Source organism: Pan troglodytes, chromosome 1 (assembly GCF_028858775.2).
Source record: "Pan troglodytes isolate AG18354 chromosome 1, NHGRI_mPanTro3-v2.0_pri, whole genome shotgun sequence".
NCBI classification, from domain to species: Eukaryota; Metazoa; Chordata; class Mammalia; order Primates; family Hominidae; genus Pan; species Pan troglodytes.
The window spans coordinates 46,227,681-46,245,330 of NC_072398.2; the positions used below are offsets into that span (position 1 = coordinate 46,227,681).

The 17,650-nt window shown below is 49.1% G+C and overlaps 2 protein-coding genes across 2 annotated transcripts; both read left to right on the forward strand.

The window, feature by feature from the left end:
• The first annotated feature begins 7,687 nt into the window (after positions 1–7,687).
• On the forward strand, positions 7,688–12,169 carry LOC134807021 (uncharacterized). Its single transcript, XM_063793231.1, has 3 exons — positions 7,688–7,826; positions 10,182–10,402; positions 11,110–12,169. The coding sequence occupies exons 1-3, from the start codon at positions 7,776–7,778 to the stop codon at positions 11,126–11,128; spliced, it is 291 nt and encodes a 96-aa protein (XP_063649301.1). The 5' UTR covers positions 7,688–7,775; the 3' UTR covers positions 11,129–12,169.
• TUBA5 (tubulin alpha 5) lies at positions 11,356–17,290 on the forward strand. The gene is given in 7 exon segments (XM_009440883.5): positions 11,356–11,631; positions 13,078–13,138; positions 13,141–13,246; positions 13,248–13,642; positions 13,645–13,682; positions 16,897–17,095; positions 17,098–17,290. Coding segments are annotated over 7 exon segments (1,164 nt in total). The 3' UTR covers positions 17,187–17,290.
• Positions 17,291–17,650: the final 360 nt, after the last annotated feature.

A 17,650-nucleotide genomic window follows, 5' to 3' on the forward strand; every position in this document is an offset into this window, starting at 1 on the left:
GCCGAGACCGCACCATTGCACTCCAGCTTGGGCAACAAGAGCGAAACTCCGACTCAAAAAAAAAAAAGGTTACTTATGGCTGGGCACGGTGGCTCATGCCTGTAATCCCAATACTTTGGGAGTCCGAGGCAGGAGGATCACCTGAGGTCACAAGTTGGAGACCAGCCTGGCCAACATAGTGAAATGCCGTCTCTACTAAAAACACAAAACTTAGCCGAGCATGGTGGCAGGCGCCTGTAATCCCAGCTACTCAGGAGGCTGAGGCAGGAGAATCGCTTGAACCCGGGAGGCAGAGGTTGCAGTGAGCCGAGATCATGCCACTGCACTACAGCCTAGGTGACAGAGCAAGACTCCATCTCGGGAAAAAAAAAAAAAAAAAAGCTGGGCGTGACGGCTCATGCCTGTAATCCCAGCGCTTTGGGAGGCCAAGGTGGATGGATCACCTGAGGTTGGGAGTTCAAGACCAGCCTGATCAACATGGAGAAACCCCATCTCTACTAAAAATATAAAATTAGCTGGATGTGGTGGTGCATGCCTATAATCCCAGCTACTTGGGAGGCTGAGGCAGGAGAATCGCTTGAACCCGGGAGGTGGAGGTTGTGGTGAGCCAAGATTGTGCCATTGCACTCCAGCCTAGGCAACAAGAGTGAAACACCATCTCAAGAAAAGAAAATGGTTACTTATGAAAAAAGGTAGAAAGGAACCAGTAAATAGGGGAGAGAGATGAGGAAAGTTTTGGAAATGAAGATGTATTTTTGGTAAGGCAAGTTATAAAGAGGATAATTTTATATAAAAAAAGGTAGCCGGGCATGGTGGCTCACACCTGTAATCCCAGCACTTTGGGAAGCCGAGGCAGGCAGATCACCTGAGGTCAGGAGTTCAAGACCAGCCTGGCCAACATGGTAAAACCCCATCTGCACTAAAAATACAAAAATTAGCCAGGAGTGGTGGCACGTGCCTGTAGTCCCAGCTACTGGGGAGGCTGAGGCAGGAGAATAGCTTGAATCCAGGAGGCAGAGGTTGCAGTGAGCCGAGATCGTGCCATTGCACTCCAGCCTGGGGGACAGAGTGAGAGACTCTGTCAAAAAAAAAAGCTTTAACCCTTTAAATCTCAGTTTTTTTAGTAACCAAAATCCTAATAAACATAGCATAGGAATTATCTTGATAAAACGTAAACTCTTGGGGTTTTATTTTCTTGTTTTTTTGTTTTGTTTTTTGTTTTTTTTGAGATGGAGTTTTGTTCTTGTTACCCAGGCTAGAGTGCAATGGTGTGATCTTGGCTCACTGCAACCTCCGTCTCCTGGGTTCAAGTGATTCTCCTGCTTCAGCCTCCCTAGTAGCTGGGCTTACAGGCATGCGCCATCACACCCAGCTAATTTTGTATTTTTAGTAGAGACGGGGTTTCACCATGTTGGTCAGGCTGGTTTCAAACTCCTGACCTCAGGTAATCCACCTGCCTCAGCCTCCCAAAATGCTGGGATTAGAGGCATGAGCCACTGTGCCCAGCCTGGTTCATTTTTTAATACTGCCTCTGGCATACCTTGACAAAAAAGGAGGAATATAAACTAAAAAATAAAAAAAAACCCTAAGCCCCCCAACAGAGCAGACCCCCCTCTTGGCCAAAGAGAATTTTTAAAATACCCTGAAAAAGGCCAGGTGTGGTGGCTCACACGTGTAATCCCAGCACTTTGGGAGGCCGAGGCGGGCGGATCACGAGGTCAGGAGATCGAGACCACCCTGGTTAACATGGTGAAACCCAGTCTCTACTAAAAAGACAAAAAATTAGCCGGGCGTGGTGGCGGGCGCCTGTAGTCCCAGCTATTCAGGAGGCTGAGGCAGGAGAATGGCGTGAACCCAGGAGGCGGAGCTTGCAGTGAGCTGAGATCATACCACCGCACTCCAGCCTGGGTAACAGAGCAAGACTCCATCTCCAAGAAAAAAAAAAAAATACCCTGAAAAACTAGTTCAGGTTATGATGGGAAGCTGGGGGTCAGACATACCTCACTACACATTTCCCCTCTTGGGATTCAGATACAACTGGCCAGCATTAACATTAAAATAGAAATCATAAAACTTACAGAACAGATTATTTATGGCAATAAGATATCAAACTATAAACAGGATCTATGACCAGGTGTGGGGTTAAGTCTTCACTGCAACGTAAACAGAGTCATATGTTACTTGCATGTTTGTTCAATATACCTGTGTCAGGCAGGCCACTGCCATAAATATTCGTAGCTCCCCTATTCAACCAGGAGACTTAGTCTTATTAAAAACTTGGAAAGAAGGCTGGGCACAGTGGCTCACGCCTGTAATCCTAGCACTTTGGGAGGCTGAGGTGGGTGCATCACCTGAGGTCAGGAGTTCAAGACCAGCCTGGCCAACATGGCAAAACCCCGTCTCTACTCAAAATACAAAAATTAGCCAGGTGTGGTGGTGGGTACCTGTCATCGCAGCTACTCAGGAGGCTGAGGCAGAAGAATCATTTGCACTGGGAGATGGAGGTGGCAGTGAACCAAGATCATGCCACTGTACTCCAGCCTGGGCGACAGAGGAAGACTCTGTTAAAAAAAAAAAAGAAAAAAAAAAAAAAAACCTTGGAAAGGAGGATCTCCCCAAAATCAATTACAACTAAAATGAAAGGGCCCTTATTGGGGAGTATTGTTAAGCACAGCACCCCCACTGCTGTTAAGCCTCGGGGACTCACTAGCTGAGTACACCTGTCCAAGATTAAACCTGTTTTTTACAAGTCCCCACAGGCACCTGAGAAAGACACCACAACCTACACTTGTGAACCCCTAGAAGATCTAAAGCTGTTGTTTTGCAAAGAAAGAGATAAGTAACATCCTCAGTCCCTCCTACAGGTACTCAACCTTCTTAACAACTCCCATCCCATACAGGTTTGCACCCCCAACGGATTATACCTGTGGCTATGTGGTCATCCATTCAATCAGCCTATAAATAACTTGTCTCTCATTTGGGATCATGGAAACCCATGGATACACAGTGTATTGATAATGTTTGGTTCGGGGGTCAATGTATAATAGAACAAGCAAAGCTCTTTAATATATAATTACATAACATCACTCACCTGAGAGCTAAGCAGGCAGCTGGCCTTATATTGGCTGGAGTTGGGGCTGCCAGTGGTTTATTGGCCCCATAGGGAAAATTTGCCTATCCCAAGACAACTCTTCAAAACTTTACTTCATTCTACAGACTGTCTTATAAAATGGGGGAGGCTTTAGATAAATCAAAACTCTTCCTTGATTCCTTAGCAAATATAGCAATGGATAATAGATTAGCACTAGATTACTTATTGGTTGAACAAGGGGGAGTATTTGCACTATAATCAATAAACCCTGCTGCACTCGTGTAAACACCTCCAGTCAAATAGAAGAAGATTTACAGAAAATATATGAACAAACTGCCTGGTTGCATAAATATAACCAAGACATCAATCCCTAGTTCATTACTAGGTAGCTTTATTTTAATCATTGATACGCCTGCCTTCAGTTGGATGCAACATTTGAGTTGTTTTGCTAGGGGTAGTGACAGGCAATGAATAGTGACAGGCCATGTCTTAACTGGTCAACCATTAAAAGTGCCCTTGTGGTGAGGCATGGTGGCCCACGCCTGTAATCCCAACACTTTGGGAGGCCAATGCAGGTGGATCACCTGAGATCAGGGGTTCAAGACCAGCCTGGCCAACATGGTGAAACCCTGTCTCTACTAAAAATACAAAAAATCGGCCACCTCATATCTCCTCATTCCCAACATGTCCTGGGCTCCGAACGTCTCCTGGGGAGTGGCATGATTGAATCAGGGATTCCCTAGCCCCAGGTCCCCTTCTCCGTCATGCTCAGGACGAGGCTGCCCAGTTCTCAGGTGCAGGACAACGGACAGAACTCAAAGTCATCCCTCTGCTCACCTGAGACAAATGAATGTCTGATTGCTTCTTCTGCCCTATTGTTTATGCAAAAATGCAGATCCACTGAGCCAGACTAAGGCATCAGCGTGACTATTCCTTTACTCCCCACTCCATATAAATTGTGTATTCAGTGAAAGGCTGATCAAAGACCCAAAAGAATGCAGCCTTTTGTCTCTTATCTACCTATGACCTGGAAGCCCCCACTTTGAGTTTTCCCGCCTTTCCAGACTGAACCAGTGTACACCTTACACATATTGATTGATGTCTCATGTCTCCCCAGAATGTATAAAACCAAGCTGTGCCCCGACTACTTTCAGCACGTGTTGTCAGAACCTCCTGAGGCTGTGTCATGTCATGAGTGTGTGCTCAACCTTGGCAAAATAAACTTTCTAAATTGAAAAAAAAAAATCAGCCAGGTGTGGTGCAGGCACCTGTGATCCCAGCTATTTGGGAGGCTGAGGCAGAGAATTGCTTGAACCCAGGAGGTGGAGGTTGCAGTGAGCTGAGATCATGCCATTGCACTCCAGCCTGGGCAACAGAGCAAGACTCCATCTCAAAAAGATGCTCCCTCCTGAGTCTCACTGTTTTTTTGCCCGTCTTAGGACCTTTGATAGCTGTCTGGTTATTACCAATCTTAGCCCCTTACTTGTTTAACTCCTAGTGAAGTTTGTGTCTTCTAGATTACAATTCTACATAATGCTGGCACAAGGCTTCCAGCCCATCCCATTTTCTGACCCAGGAAATAAAGACACCTTTGGGCCCATAGATGGGGCAAACAGATAATTTTTACTTCTCCAATCTTATGCCCATAAAATCAGCAAGAAGAAGTTACAGAAGAATGACCTTCACACCTCATCTCTCCTTAAGATTAAGAGATCTCTTATAAATCGAGGATTATGTTAGGGAAATAGGAGCATAGGAGAGCCAGGTTGATACCATTTTAAAAAATCAATTCCATCTAGGGGCCGGGCACGGTGGCTCACGCCTATAATCCCAGCACTTTGGGAGGCTGAGGCGGGCGGATCACGAGGTCAGGAGATCAAGACCATCCTGGCTAACACAGTGAAACCCCGTCCCCACTAAAAATACAAAAAATTCTCTGGGTGTGGTGGCGGGCACCTGTGGTCTCAGCTGCTCAGGAGGCTGAGGCAGGAGAATGGCGTGAACCCGGGAGGCGGAGCTTGCAGTGAGCCAAAATCACGCCACTGCACTCCAGCCTGGGTGACAGAGCGAGACTCTGTCTCAAAAAAAAAAAAAAAACTCCATCTAAAACCAGCAAGGCATATTCCTTGCCAGTCACCACCCGTGGCCATAAGATGTTTTGGCTAAGGAAGCAGTTTAATAATGCCTGCGAGGACAAACTCCTGTGACAGCAGAATGTCCAGATGTCCTGACATTGAGTAATAATATATGGTTTTAAGATAGTTATAATCATGCTTTGAGGTACTTACACACTCAAATGCCAAGGATAACTTTCTTTCAATCAACAAACTCCTAAATTGTCATGCTGTCAGCCCACCAGCATGTAGACATAACTTAGCTTTAACATGGTTAAGACCCCTACATAAGAAGAGTTTAAAACAGGGATGGCACGTTCCTCCTCTTGCTTTCTAAGGACACCTTACTCTGTAACTGAGTAGCTTTCAATAAACTACCTCTTACTGTGCACTCTGTGACTCACCTTGAATTCCTTCCTGCGTGAGATCCAAGAACCCTCTCTTGGGGTCTGGATTGGACCCCTTTTTCCAGCAACAATGAGACTCTTTGAATTTTGGAATATTTTAAATTCCTGAAGAGGTGTGTGAAAATGATGTGCCTGTAATGGCAAAGGAGTTAAGTAGGGTGATATAGAGTAGAGGAGGACGAAAAGTTAGAAATAAAACTCTAAGCTAGAAGGCAGTCTGGATAATAGAAATAACTCCAAACAGCTTATAAGAGGATTAGTTTTAATCAGTTTGATGTAAAGAAGTACACTGCCAATGGCGGGGATGGGGGATTGTGCAGCTTCCATAAATAACACTGAATGTCACTGTTTCAAACGTATTTATAATCCCTGGGTTAGAGTCAACTCAGGAATGGAAAGACATTTTTAACTGGCTGACTCTACCAGCAGGTGGAATGAGTGCTTCATGGGGTGAGGCAAGCAAGAGATGATAGTGTTGAGTTTATGATGTTTTGAGTTTATTACTAGGTAGCTTTATTTTAATCATTGATAGGCCTGCCTTCAGTCGAAGGCAACAACTCAAATGCAACATTTGAGTTGTTTTGCTAGGGGTAGTGACAGCCAATGAATAGCCGTGTCTTAACTCTATATACATGAGGTTTCAAAGCACTTATTTGGATGTTTGCCCACATTCTCTCACCTTATCCCCTAACCAGAGGCGTCTACTTTAGAGCTGGCAGCCTCATGAAGCCCATTAACAAGGATTGAGACCAAAGAATACTTTACAGACTTTGAAGTTAACCTCTGCACTCTGGACTTAAACCTTCTTGAGTCACCTGACCAAGCATTTCGTTTCAAAACATTTCAGGACAGTTTTGAATGACATGGCTAGAGTCTTGTGTAAAAATGGATGCAGGCATCCAGGGGACAGCTGGTCTGATGTCACACTGGCCAGTGACAGGGTCTTCCTGAGTTCTATCAGCAGAAATCATATCGGCTGCAGATTTTCCTCAGGTAATTCAAGTCTCCAAGCCTGATTCTATACAAACTGGATGCAATCACCTGTCCACTGGGAAGTGGGGATGAATAGGAGATGGCGATGCTTTGGGTTCCTCCGGAATGTGCCTCACAAATACTAAGGGTAATCACTGGGCGGGGTGGCCAATCATTTGATAAACCAAACACCAATTAACCCTCCCAAAAAGAAAGGAGCTAATTTGTTACACTTAGATATTTCGAAGTAAAACGTCTCAGCTAAGGATAAGTTTGGAAAAAGGGAAAAGTATGTGAATGCTCTTTAGCATGGAACAATATGAAACCACCACTGGAAAAAAATAATGCACAAGTAACATCTAAGTACTGCTCAGAATGCTGCAGTGATCACATCACTCCTCTGCTCAAAACCCCTCGATGGTTTGAAATTATATGCCAGGGAAATTATATGCAAGCTCTCCAGCCTAGCATTGAAGGCCCCACGCCTCCTTTTCACCTCCACCCTACAGTCCCTCCTCAGTCTGCTTTGGCCAGCCCGGACCCCTTGCTCTTGCAGGAACCCGAGTCACCTGAACCTGAGCAGTTGCTCCGGTCAAAAGGGAAGTAAACGTCAACTACCGGCGCCTGCAATGTCCTTTCCCATGCCTGTGTGCCTATCCTACCCACCCCAGCCGCATTTTGTCCCGCTCTGGAAACTCCCAGCAGTCGGTTCTCATCACAGCATCTTTCCTTCTGCAGTGGTTGCTGAACTTAAGTATGCACCCTTCTCCAAGGCCGACACACTTTTCGAATCAGGTCAGCGGTGTCACTGGTGCAAAGTCCTAAAACTAAAACAGAATGAGGGTGTTTCCCCCGAAGACTCCACCTCGTAGACCCAGCACTCACCCCAATAAAGAAGACGGTCGAGCTGGCCGGGAGGACGCGGACGCCCGACTCTGCCTCCTTTTGGCTTTACAAACTGCCCAATGACCGCTGCGGCGGGGATGTTTCGTAAGCGGCTGGCCAATAGCGGAGAGAGGGGCGGGCCTCGGTGGGGGCCTGGCCCAGTGAGAGTCGCGCGGGGGACGATCTCTGTCCAGCTGCGACCCAATGGGAGTCCCCGCCAGAAGACACAACCGGCGGCTCTCCGGGGATTTATAAGGCCCCTCCAGCAACCGCGCGTTGGGATTCGTGGTGTTGCTGGAGACCCGTATGGTGTCTGCAGTCAGCGACCCTCCAACTTCAACTACTGGATCAACCATGGTGAAGGATGCTGTGCGGGGGAGGGTGTCGCACGATGGGGAGGATGCCGGGGGCGCACGGGGGGTCGGTGGGAAGGGCCCGCAGCGCAAAACGGAAGGGCGCCCCGGCAGTCCAGGGTGTGGGGTGGGCTGCGCGGGGATGCCAGGGGTGTTTGGGCGTTCAGGGCGAAGGTGGGCTCTGCAGAAAGCCCGGGGACGCCCGAGGAGCCCCGGCACCACTTTTCTACCCTGCTTCCCCTACGGGAGGCGGTGCGAGCTAGAAACGTTCTGAGCGCCCCAGAAGCGCTGAGGGACTAGGGAGGCTGGCGAGCGGTAAAGCGTGGGCGAGAACATGGTGGGGTCGCTTGTGCGCTGCGCGCAAGGTCGGGCAGTGGAGTCGGCTCTGCGGCAGAGCGCGCTCTGGAGCCTGGAGGGGATCTAGGGCCCGCCCCGTATTTCTCCCGCTGCGGTCCTGGACGAAGAGGTGCCCGCTTGTAGCTGCGGTCCCCGCCTCCCTCTGAGATCACACTGCCGCGCAGGAGGCAAGGTCCAGGATGATTGGGAAGCTCTAACAGGTTTCTCCAGTTCAAAACCTGTTGCCCTGAATGTCTTTGTCTTGGGCGCCCGACTCTGGCCAGAGGTAGAGGTCCTCGCCCTTTGGCCCCATACTTGACTAGGGATTCCTGTAAGCTCTTGGGGCCTTGAAAAGAATGTTCTTGACTCCACTTTTCTCCTGTTTGGTGCCCAAGGACTTGAGGTCTGTTAAAACTGAGAACTTGACTGGCCAGGCGCGGTGGCTCACGCCTATAATCCCAGCACTTTGGGAGGCCGAAGCGGGCGGACCACCTGAGGTCGGGAGTTCGAGACCAGCCTGACCAACATGGAGAAACCCGTCTCTACTAAAAATACAAAATTGGCCAGCCGTGGTGGCGCATGCCTGTAGTCCCAGCTACTCGGGAGGCTGAGGCAGGAGAATCGCTTGAACCTGGGAGGCTGGGGTTGCCTTGAGCGGAAATCCCGCCATTGCACTCTAGCCTGGTCAACAAGAGCGAAACTCCGTCTCAAAAAAATCAAAGCAAAAAAAAAAAAAAAAAAAAAAAGCCTGAGAACTTGGGGTGGGTACACAGAGGTCCCTGTACCCCCTGGAAACCTCTTGATCCCCGCCTGTGCTCTGAGCCCCCTTAAAGGCTCTGAGGCTGTCTTAGAGGGTAGTTCCTAAGACTGTTAAACTGTTGCCTACTGTCACCCTAGAAGATCCCTTCTACATCTGGGAGGTGCTCGGCCCTTTTAAATTGACCCCCTAGACCATGGGTTGGGTGAAGGACCAGAAGAAGGGAGGGAGGGTTTATCCATCATAGGAGTTACCTGAGTGAAAAGAGTCGAAAGGTAGGGTGGGTCTTCTGGTCTCCGCTGCGACGCTTAATTTAGGAGTACTGACTTGGATTAGCTTGCCTGTACTGCAGTTGGCAGGGACAGGTGTCTAGAGTAGGTGCCTGTCCCCCCAAAAGGGGAGTTTGTGGGTGAGCTTTCAGAAGGCTAGCTCTAACTCCAAGGCTGCTTCCTCAGTTGATCCACAGGTCTGAACTTAGTCTTCTGCCCTTTTGGGATGTGGGGGAGACAGTTGCTGTCCATGGGAGACCTCCTCTTCTAGGCCCCAGTGCTTGAATCTAGAAGCTCTTGGTGGGCCTGTCTTGGAATACAGGACTCTGAGCTTTCCCAAGGCACCCCAAACAGCAGGGAGGACACTGTGCAGTGGGATTTGGCTATTTGGTTTTGGCTTTCTCTAGTTCCTGCCCCAGAGACCTAGGCATAACCACCTTCTTAAGCTCTGAGTGAATGAAGGAAAATGAGGGCCTGAAGGTGGTTTGGCTTAAAGTATGGGAAGGCTTGGAAAGAGAACCGAGTCTTCTGGACTTTGGTTCTTTGGTTTGTTTTTTGGTTTGTTTTTTGAGATGGAGTCTTGCTCTCTCGCCTAGGCTGTAGTGCAGTGTTGTGATCTCGTCTCACTGCAACCTCTGCCTCCCGGGTTCAAGTGATTCTTCTGCCTCAGCCTCCTGAGTAGCTGGGACTATAGGCGCCCACCACCACACCCGGCTAATTTTGTATTTTTAGTAGAGATGGGGTTTCACTGTGTTGGCCAGGATGATCTCGAACTCCTGACCTCAGGTGATCTGCCTGCCTTGGCCTCCCAGAGTGCTGGGATTATAGGCATGAGCCACTGCACCCGGCCAGTCGTCTGAACTTTGGACTACGTAACACTAAGCTTCAGCCTTTAGGGAGGAAAGACAAGGGGTGCTCCCAGGGAAGGCTTTTCAAGTCCCCACCTTTCACTCCACATCACTCATGCCCTGGCATATTCCTCTGCTCACCCTCACAGTGTGAGTGCATCTCCATCCATGTGGGCCAGGCCGGAGTGCAGATGGGCAATGCCTGCTGGGAGCTGTACTGCCTGGAGCACGACATCCAGCCCAGTGGCACCATGCCCAGCCACAAGGCCCTGGGGAGTAGTGATAACTCCTTCAACACCTTCTTCAGGGGGACCCAGCCTGGCAGGCATGTGTCCTGGGCTGTCTGTGGACCTGGAGCCTGCTGTCATAGGTGAGTGGACGGAGGAGTGGGGGCTCCTTCCCCCAGGCCATAGTTTGCTAGCGCCAATGTCAGATGGGAGCTCTGCTTAAGGGGAAAATACTTGAGATGGAAGCAGTCCCCTGCCATGAACAGCATTGAAGTCTGAAGTCTATTGCTTTTGTCTAGACTCTGTCCTCAGAAGAGGTCCTGGGGGCTTCCTATATTGAGAGGAAGATCATTCGCACAACTCTGCCAGGAAACTGCCAGATAGGAGTCAGGGATCAGGCCTAGAACGCAGACTGCAGAAAGGAGCAGATGTAAAAGCAGAAATTTAAAACCTGCTTTTCCCTGTCCTCAGACTCTTGAGGGTGGCCCATTGCGTAAGAAGCAGGGAGCCAAGAACATTCATACTGGCCTCCTGCTTAGCCTTAACTGAAATAGGCCCCCACGTAGGATGTGGGCCTATGTGAACTTGGCTGTTGCTGGCTTCCGGAGGCTTTCCTGCTTCCTCCCTTCTGCATGTGGATCTCCTCTGTTTCCTAATCGTGACAATTCTACCCCTCCTCCATTTTTTAAAGCTGTTATTTTAGATGTTATATGGTGCACTGGGTTTCTTCATTAGTCTGTATTCTTTTTTTTTTCCTTTTCCATGGTGAAAATTTACATTAGTCTGTATTCTTACCCTATTCGAAAGTGAAGTGAGATTCTCCTTAACACCACTCTGATTCCTCACCTAGCACAATGAAGTCGCTGTGATCAGAGGGAAGGGACCACTGAAGGTGCCACCTGCTCTCCCCGTCTCAAGCCCAGGCAGGACCTGGCCTTAGAAGTGGGTCTCTGGTCGGGAGGCTGAGGCAGGAGAATCGCTTGAACCCGGGAGACAGAGGCTGTGGTGAGCCAAGATCGCGTGATTGCACTCCAGCCTGGGCAACAAGAGTGAAACTCCGTCTCAAAAAAAAAAAAGAAAAGAAAAGAAAAAAAAGATGCCGTGCATCATCACTCTGTTGAGCAGTTGTACCTGGGGAGGCTTAGCAGCAAAAGTTCTGGTGTCTGGCGTTCCCTTGGGGAATGAACCAGCTTGTCTTACCTTTGTCCTTTCTTCCCCTCAAGATGGGGTAAGAACTGACATTTATAGGCAGCTCTTCCACCCTGAACAGCTGATGTCTGGCATGGAAGATGCTGCCAACAACTGTGCCCATGGCCACTACACTGCGGGGAAGGAGATCATCGATTTGGTGCTGGAGTGAATCTGAAAACTGGTGAGCAGGCCTCTGGCACCTACAGGAGGTCGTTGCATCCTTAACCCTCTTCCTGGCTGGGAGGCAACCACAGCCTGTGCTGGTACCTGACATCATTCCTCCAGCCTGTCAGTCCACTCAGCTTCTCCTAAGGGGATATGTGTTTTCTGTCCTGGTACGGATCTAGGGACTCAAGCTTCTGCCCTGATGGTTCCTCACTTTGCCAGGTCTGTCTGATCCAAGCCTTCTTTGACCTTTGATCCATCTCTACAGCAGCTCAGCTTGTTGTTCTTAGACTCCTATGCAGATCTGTCCAGGTGGGAGGGGCTCCTGTTTAGCACTCAACCATTTCACCAGTTCACCCTTCCCCTATCCGAGGCATTGAGAACCACGAGTGAGGCTGCCTGTGAGCCAGGACTTTGGCCCTGTTGCTGTAGGGGGATTGCCTAGACATACTCTCTGCTGCTTGGTAGAGACTGAGGACTTGGAAGTGACCTGAGGAGTAGAATTCTGTGCTCCCTTCCTCAAGAATGAAAATAAAATACCTCCTAGGGTTAGACTTCTTTTATACTGTCACTACCATGTGTCTGGTATAGACTGATGATTTTCTTACCCAAGAAACAGCTATATCAGAATCATATGGGGTACTTGTTAAAGCTGCAGGTTCCTGGGTTCCAGTCTGAGGTGAGGCCTGGTAATCTGTATGTTCAACAAGATGCCACCACCACTCCCACTCTGCTGTAACTAGGGGGCAGGGCAACAAAACAGAGAGGGCCTGGCTCTCTGACTGCAAATCCTCCGTCCTTCCTCATCCCTACCTTTGCGTATACACAACACTGCCTTTCCAAGTCATCTTTTCCCTAGGAACTCCAAACCTCCTGTAGGTGATCTTTTTTTTTTTTTTCTTTTTTGAGAGAGTTGCTCTGTCGCCTAGGCTGGAATGCCACTAGTGGTGCAGTCACAGCTCACTGCAACCTCTACCTCCTGGGTTCAAGCGGTCCTCCCGCCTCAGCCTCCTGAGTAGCTGGGACTACAGATGCACACCACAACACCCAGATACTTTTTGTATTTTTTTGTAGAGATGGGGTGTTGCCATCCCAGCACTTTGGTACGCCAAAGTGCTGGGATTACAGGCGTGAACCACCATACCTGGACAGGTGATCTTTTTTCACCTCTATGGAGGCGAAGCAAAAGGACACAAGGGAACTTTCTCGGGGTGATGGGAATTTCTGTATATCTGTGGGTTTGGTTATATAGGTGTCTACACATGTCAAATCATTCATTGTATGTCCAAAAGATGCACACACTTAAGTATAAACTATACTTCAAAGTCTTTCTAAAATACAGAAGTGAATGCAAGTATAGCTAGGTAATAGTAGCTTTCAACACAGAAGTTTCCTCAGGAGAAGAGGGTTGGGACGGGTGACATGCCATCTACATCCTTAATGATGTTATGGCCTACTCCAGACAGACCAGTGCACCAGGCTTCAGGGCTTCCTGATCTTCCATAGTTTTGGGGATGGCACTGGCTCAAGTTGGAATTTGCTATCTACCCAGTCCCCCAAGTGTCCATGACAGTTGTAGAACCCTATAACTCTATCTTGACCACCCACACCACCCTGGAGCACTCAGACTGCCTTCATGGTAGACAACGAGGCCATCTATGATCTCTGCTGCCACAACCTGCGCCCTACCTATACCAACCTGAACTGGCTCATCAGCCAGATTGTGTCCTCCATCACTGCTTCCTTGTGTTTTGATGGTGCCCTCAACGTGGACCTCACAGAGTTCCAGACCAATCTGGTGCCCTACCCTCGCATCCACTTTCCCCTGGTGACCTACTCACCCATTATCTCAGCTAAGAAGGCCTACCATGAGCAGCTCTCAGTGGCAGAGATCACCAGTGTCTACTTTGAGCCCTCCAATCAGATGGCCAAGTGTGACCCTCGCCACGGCAAGTACATGGCCTGCTGCCTGCTCTACTGTGGAGAAGTGGTGCCCAAGGATGAGAATGCCACCATTAAAACCAAGCAAATATTTGTTTTGCGGACTGGTGTCCCACAGGTTTCAAGGCAAGTGGGGGTAAAGGGCAGTTAGCACATGGCCTGTGTACCTGTTAAGATGGGAGCTTCCTGCAGAGAAGGTGTGAGGAACAAATGCACAGGATCTCACTGTCACCCAGGCTGGAGTACACTGGCGTCATCTTGGCTCACTGCAGCCTCGACCTCCTGCACTCAAGCAGTCCTCCTGTCTCAGCCTCCTTAGTAGCTGGGACCACAGGTTTGTGCCACCACACCCTGCTAACTTTGTATTTTTTTGGAGAGGTGGGGCTTCACCATATTGCCCAGGCTGGTCTCAGACTCCTGCGCATGGGTGATCCACCTACAATGGCCTCCCAAAGTGTTACAGGTGTGAGCCACTGTGCCCCGCTAGAGGATGCCTTTAACTGGATAGATCTCAGCTGGTCTAGAAGCCAGGCCTTTGGACTGTAAGCCAGGGTGGGTTCTACTTGAAAGATTGCCTTGATGAAAGGAAAAGTGTCCATTTCATTTTACTTAGCCTGGTAAAAAGGCATTCCCTAGGGCTGCCAGTCACATGGGGAGAATGGCCTCCTTGTCACTTGTGCTAGGGACATAACCACATGCTATAGGCTCCTGCTCAGAAGGGAAGGCTTTCAGAAGCCAGAGAGGCCCATTATCAGATGATGGGGAAAGTGCGGATCAGAAGGTCAGAGGCTTCTTGTGTTCTGCGTCTGTGGATGCGTTCTCTTCCTTTTGCAGTAATGAGGAAGAAGCACGCTTTTATGCCCCACCCTGTTATCAGTTGACCTTCCCAGGGTGCTGGGCATATGATCTAGTTTGTTTTTTGGGTTTTGTTGTGGGATAAGACTCCAGAAAGATTAAAGATGGCAGCTGTGGCATTAGAAAACATATATAGCGGCTGGGCGCAGTGGCTCACTTTGGGAGGCCGAGGTGTGCGGATCACAAGGTCAGGAGATGATCGAGACCATCCTGGCTGACACGGTGAAACCCCGTCTCTACTAAAAATACAAAAAAAATTAGCTGGGCATGGCGGCATGCCCCTGTAGTCCCAGCTGTTGGGGAGGCTGAGGCAGGAGAATGGCGTGAACCCGGGAGGCGGAGCTTGCAGTGAGCCAAGATCGCGCCACTGCACTCCAGCCTGGGCAACAGAGCAAGACTCCGTCTCAAAAAAATAAAAATAAAAAAAGAAAACATATATAGCTTTCCTGCCCCATGACACTGCTGTGGACATGACCACAACAGGAGGAGAGGCAGGAATAATAGCTGCTTGCTAGTGTGGAAGAGTTGTCCTGTAGCTCAGAAATGGAAATGAGGGGTAGGCTATCTGGGAAACCGACTGTTTCTGCCTCCATATTAGGAAGATCTTTAGCTGCTTAAGGGAAGAATAGGCTGCCTTTAGGACATGGTCAGCCTTTTGTCCCTAGAGACACTAATGGGAAGTTGACTTTTTTTTTTTTTTTTTTGAGGATGAGAAACACTAAAATGTATTATATATTCTGGGCTGGGTGCAGTGATTCAGGCCTGTAATCCAGCACTTTGGGAGGCAGAGGTGGGAGGATGGCTTGAGCCCAGGAGTTTGAGACCAGCCTGGGCAATGTGAGACTCCATCTGTACAAAATATTTTTAAAAATTAGCCAGTCTTGCTGGTGTGTACTTATAGTTCTAGCTACTCAGAAGGCTGAGGTGGGAGGATCACCTGGGTCCAGGAGGTTTAGGCTGCAGTGAGCTATGATTGCACCCCCCTCTCCAGCCTCAGCAACAGAGCGAGACCCTGTTTTTTGTTTTGTTTTGTTGTTGTTGTTGTTTTGAGACGGAGCTTCACTCTGTCACCCAGGCTGGAGTGCAGTGGCGTGATCTCAGCTCACTGCAACCTCCGCCTCCTGGGTTTAAGCAATTCTCCTGCCCCAGCCTCCCGAGTAGCTGGGACTATAGGCGCCCGCCAGCATGCCCGGCTATTTTTTGTATTTTTAGTAGAGACAGGGTTTCACCGTGTTGGCTAGGCTGGTCTCGAACTCATGACCTCAGGTGATCCACCCGCCTCGGCCTCCCAAAGTGCTGGGATTACAGGCGTGAGCCACTGCGCCCGGCCTGAGAGACGCTGTTTTTTAAAAAATAAAACAACATATTCTGGGTAGACAAATGGTTAAAGTAAGTCTAATTGGAGAGCTTCCCTAAGTTTAACACTTTTTAAACTTAGTTTTCTAAGCTACAGGAAAGTAGGGATACTAGTTCATTTAACACCTGTATAGCCACTCCCTTGATTTAACATCTAGGTCTGTTTCCTTTATTTTTGCTTTACTGACCCATTTAAACGCACTACTTTTTTTGGGGGGTGGCGGTGGGGGAAGATGGAGTCTTGCTCTGTTGCCCAGAATGGAGTGCAGTGGCACCATCTCGGCTCACTGCAACCTCCACCTCCAGGGTTCAGACGATTCTTTTGTCTCAGCCTCCCGAGTCACTGGGATTACAAGCATGTGCCACCATGCCCAGCTAATTTGTTGTATTTTTAGTAGAGATGGGGTTTCGCCGTGTTGGCCAGGATGGTCTCGAACTCCTGACCTCAAAGTGATCTGCCTGCCTCGGCCTCCCAAAGTGTTGGGATTACAGGTGTGAGCCACTGTGCCCGGCCCACAATGTTTTTTGTTGTCAGTTTTTCAGTCACGATCTAATCAAGGAGCAGGCATTATGCTTATTTGTCTCTTAGCATAAGAGTCCACCCTTTTTCTTTTTCTTTTTTTTTTTTTTTTTTTTGAGACGAAGTCTCACTCTTATCCCCCAGGCTGGAGTGCAATGGTGCGATCTCGGTTCACTGCAAGCTCTGCCTCCTGGGTTCAAGCGATTCTCCTGCCTCAGCCTCCCGAGTAGCTGGGATTACAGGAGTCTGCCACCAGGCCGGCTAATTTTTTTATATTTTTAGTAGAGTTGGGGTTTCGCCATGTTGGCCAGGCTGGTCTCGAACTTCTGACCTCAGGTGATCCGCCTCAGCCTGCCAAAGTGCTGGGATTACAAGCGTGAGCCACCGCATCCGGCCCCCTTTTTCTTGACTGACTTTGAAGGCACTGATCTTGTCTTGCAGAAGCTCCCTCATTCTAGATTTGTTTGTTTCCTTGTGGTGGTGATCATCTTCCTCTATCTTTGTTTCTTACAAGTTGACAAATGCCCCTTCCCTAGTTCCAGGGATCCCCCTACAGACCCTTCCAGGAAACACAGAACCAGGCGCTTATACTTCTTTGTTTTCTCTTAGGTTGGCATCAACTACCAGTCCCCCACAGTGGTGCCCGGGGGTGCTGTAGCCAAGGTGCAGCGGGCAGTCTGCATGCTAAACAATACCACAGCCATCACTGAGGGCTGGGCCCACCTCAACCAAAAGTTTGACCTGATGTATGCCAAGCGGGCATTTATGCACTGTTATGTGGACGAGGGCATGGAGGAAGGTGAGCTCTCTGGGCCTGAGAGGACCTGGCTGCCCTGGAGAAGGATTTTGAAGTAGGCACAGAATCTTTGGACAGCGAGTATGAGCATGAGGAGTTCTAGGGGTCCTGGCACCTGTAACACCAGGCCTCTCACACCACAGTTGTGTGTGTATCTCATTCCACTGTTCCCTGACCCCCTACAAATACAATGGATGTTGCAAGCGATGTGGAACTCTGTGGAATTCTGCCCAGGCAGTGTGCCATCTTTAAGCTTCTCAGCTTCTTTTAATGTCTTTCTAAGTTAAAGGGCAGGGTGGCCTCTGCTGCTAGGGCCTCCAGCCAGGGCACGTCTAGTGGACGATTGGCACTGCTTCCCTCCTGTGACCACCCTGACACGTCTTCGCCGGTTCAGCACCCAGGCTGTAGTACTTCGACTTCACAGGGGTCCCTATGTGTACCCCCTTGTCTCCAGCCCAGTTCGAGGAAGAGTAAGCTTTCTAGAGATTCTGATGAAAGCTGCCAAAAGTTTATCTGCCTCCACCATTCTGGGACAGAAACTGCAGGACTTCAGTGCCACAAGGAATC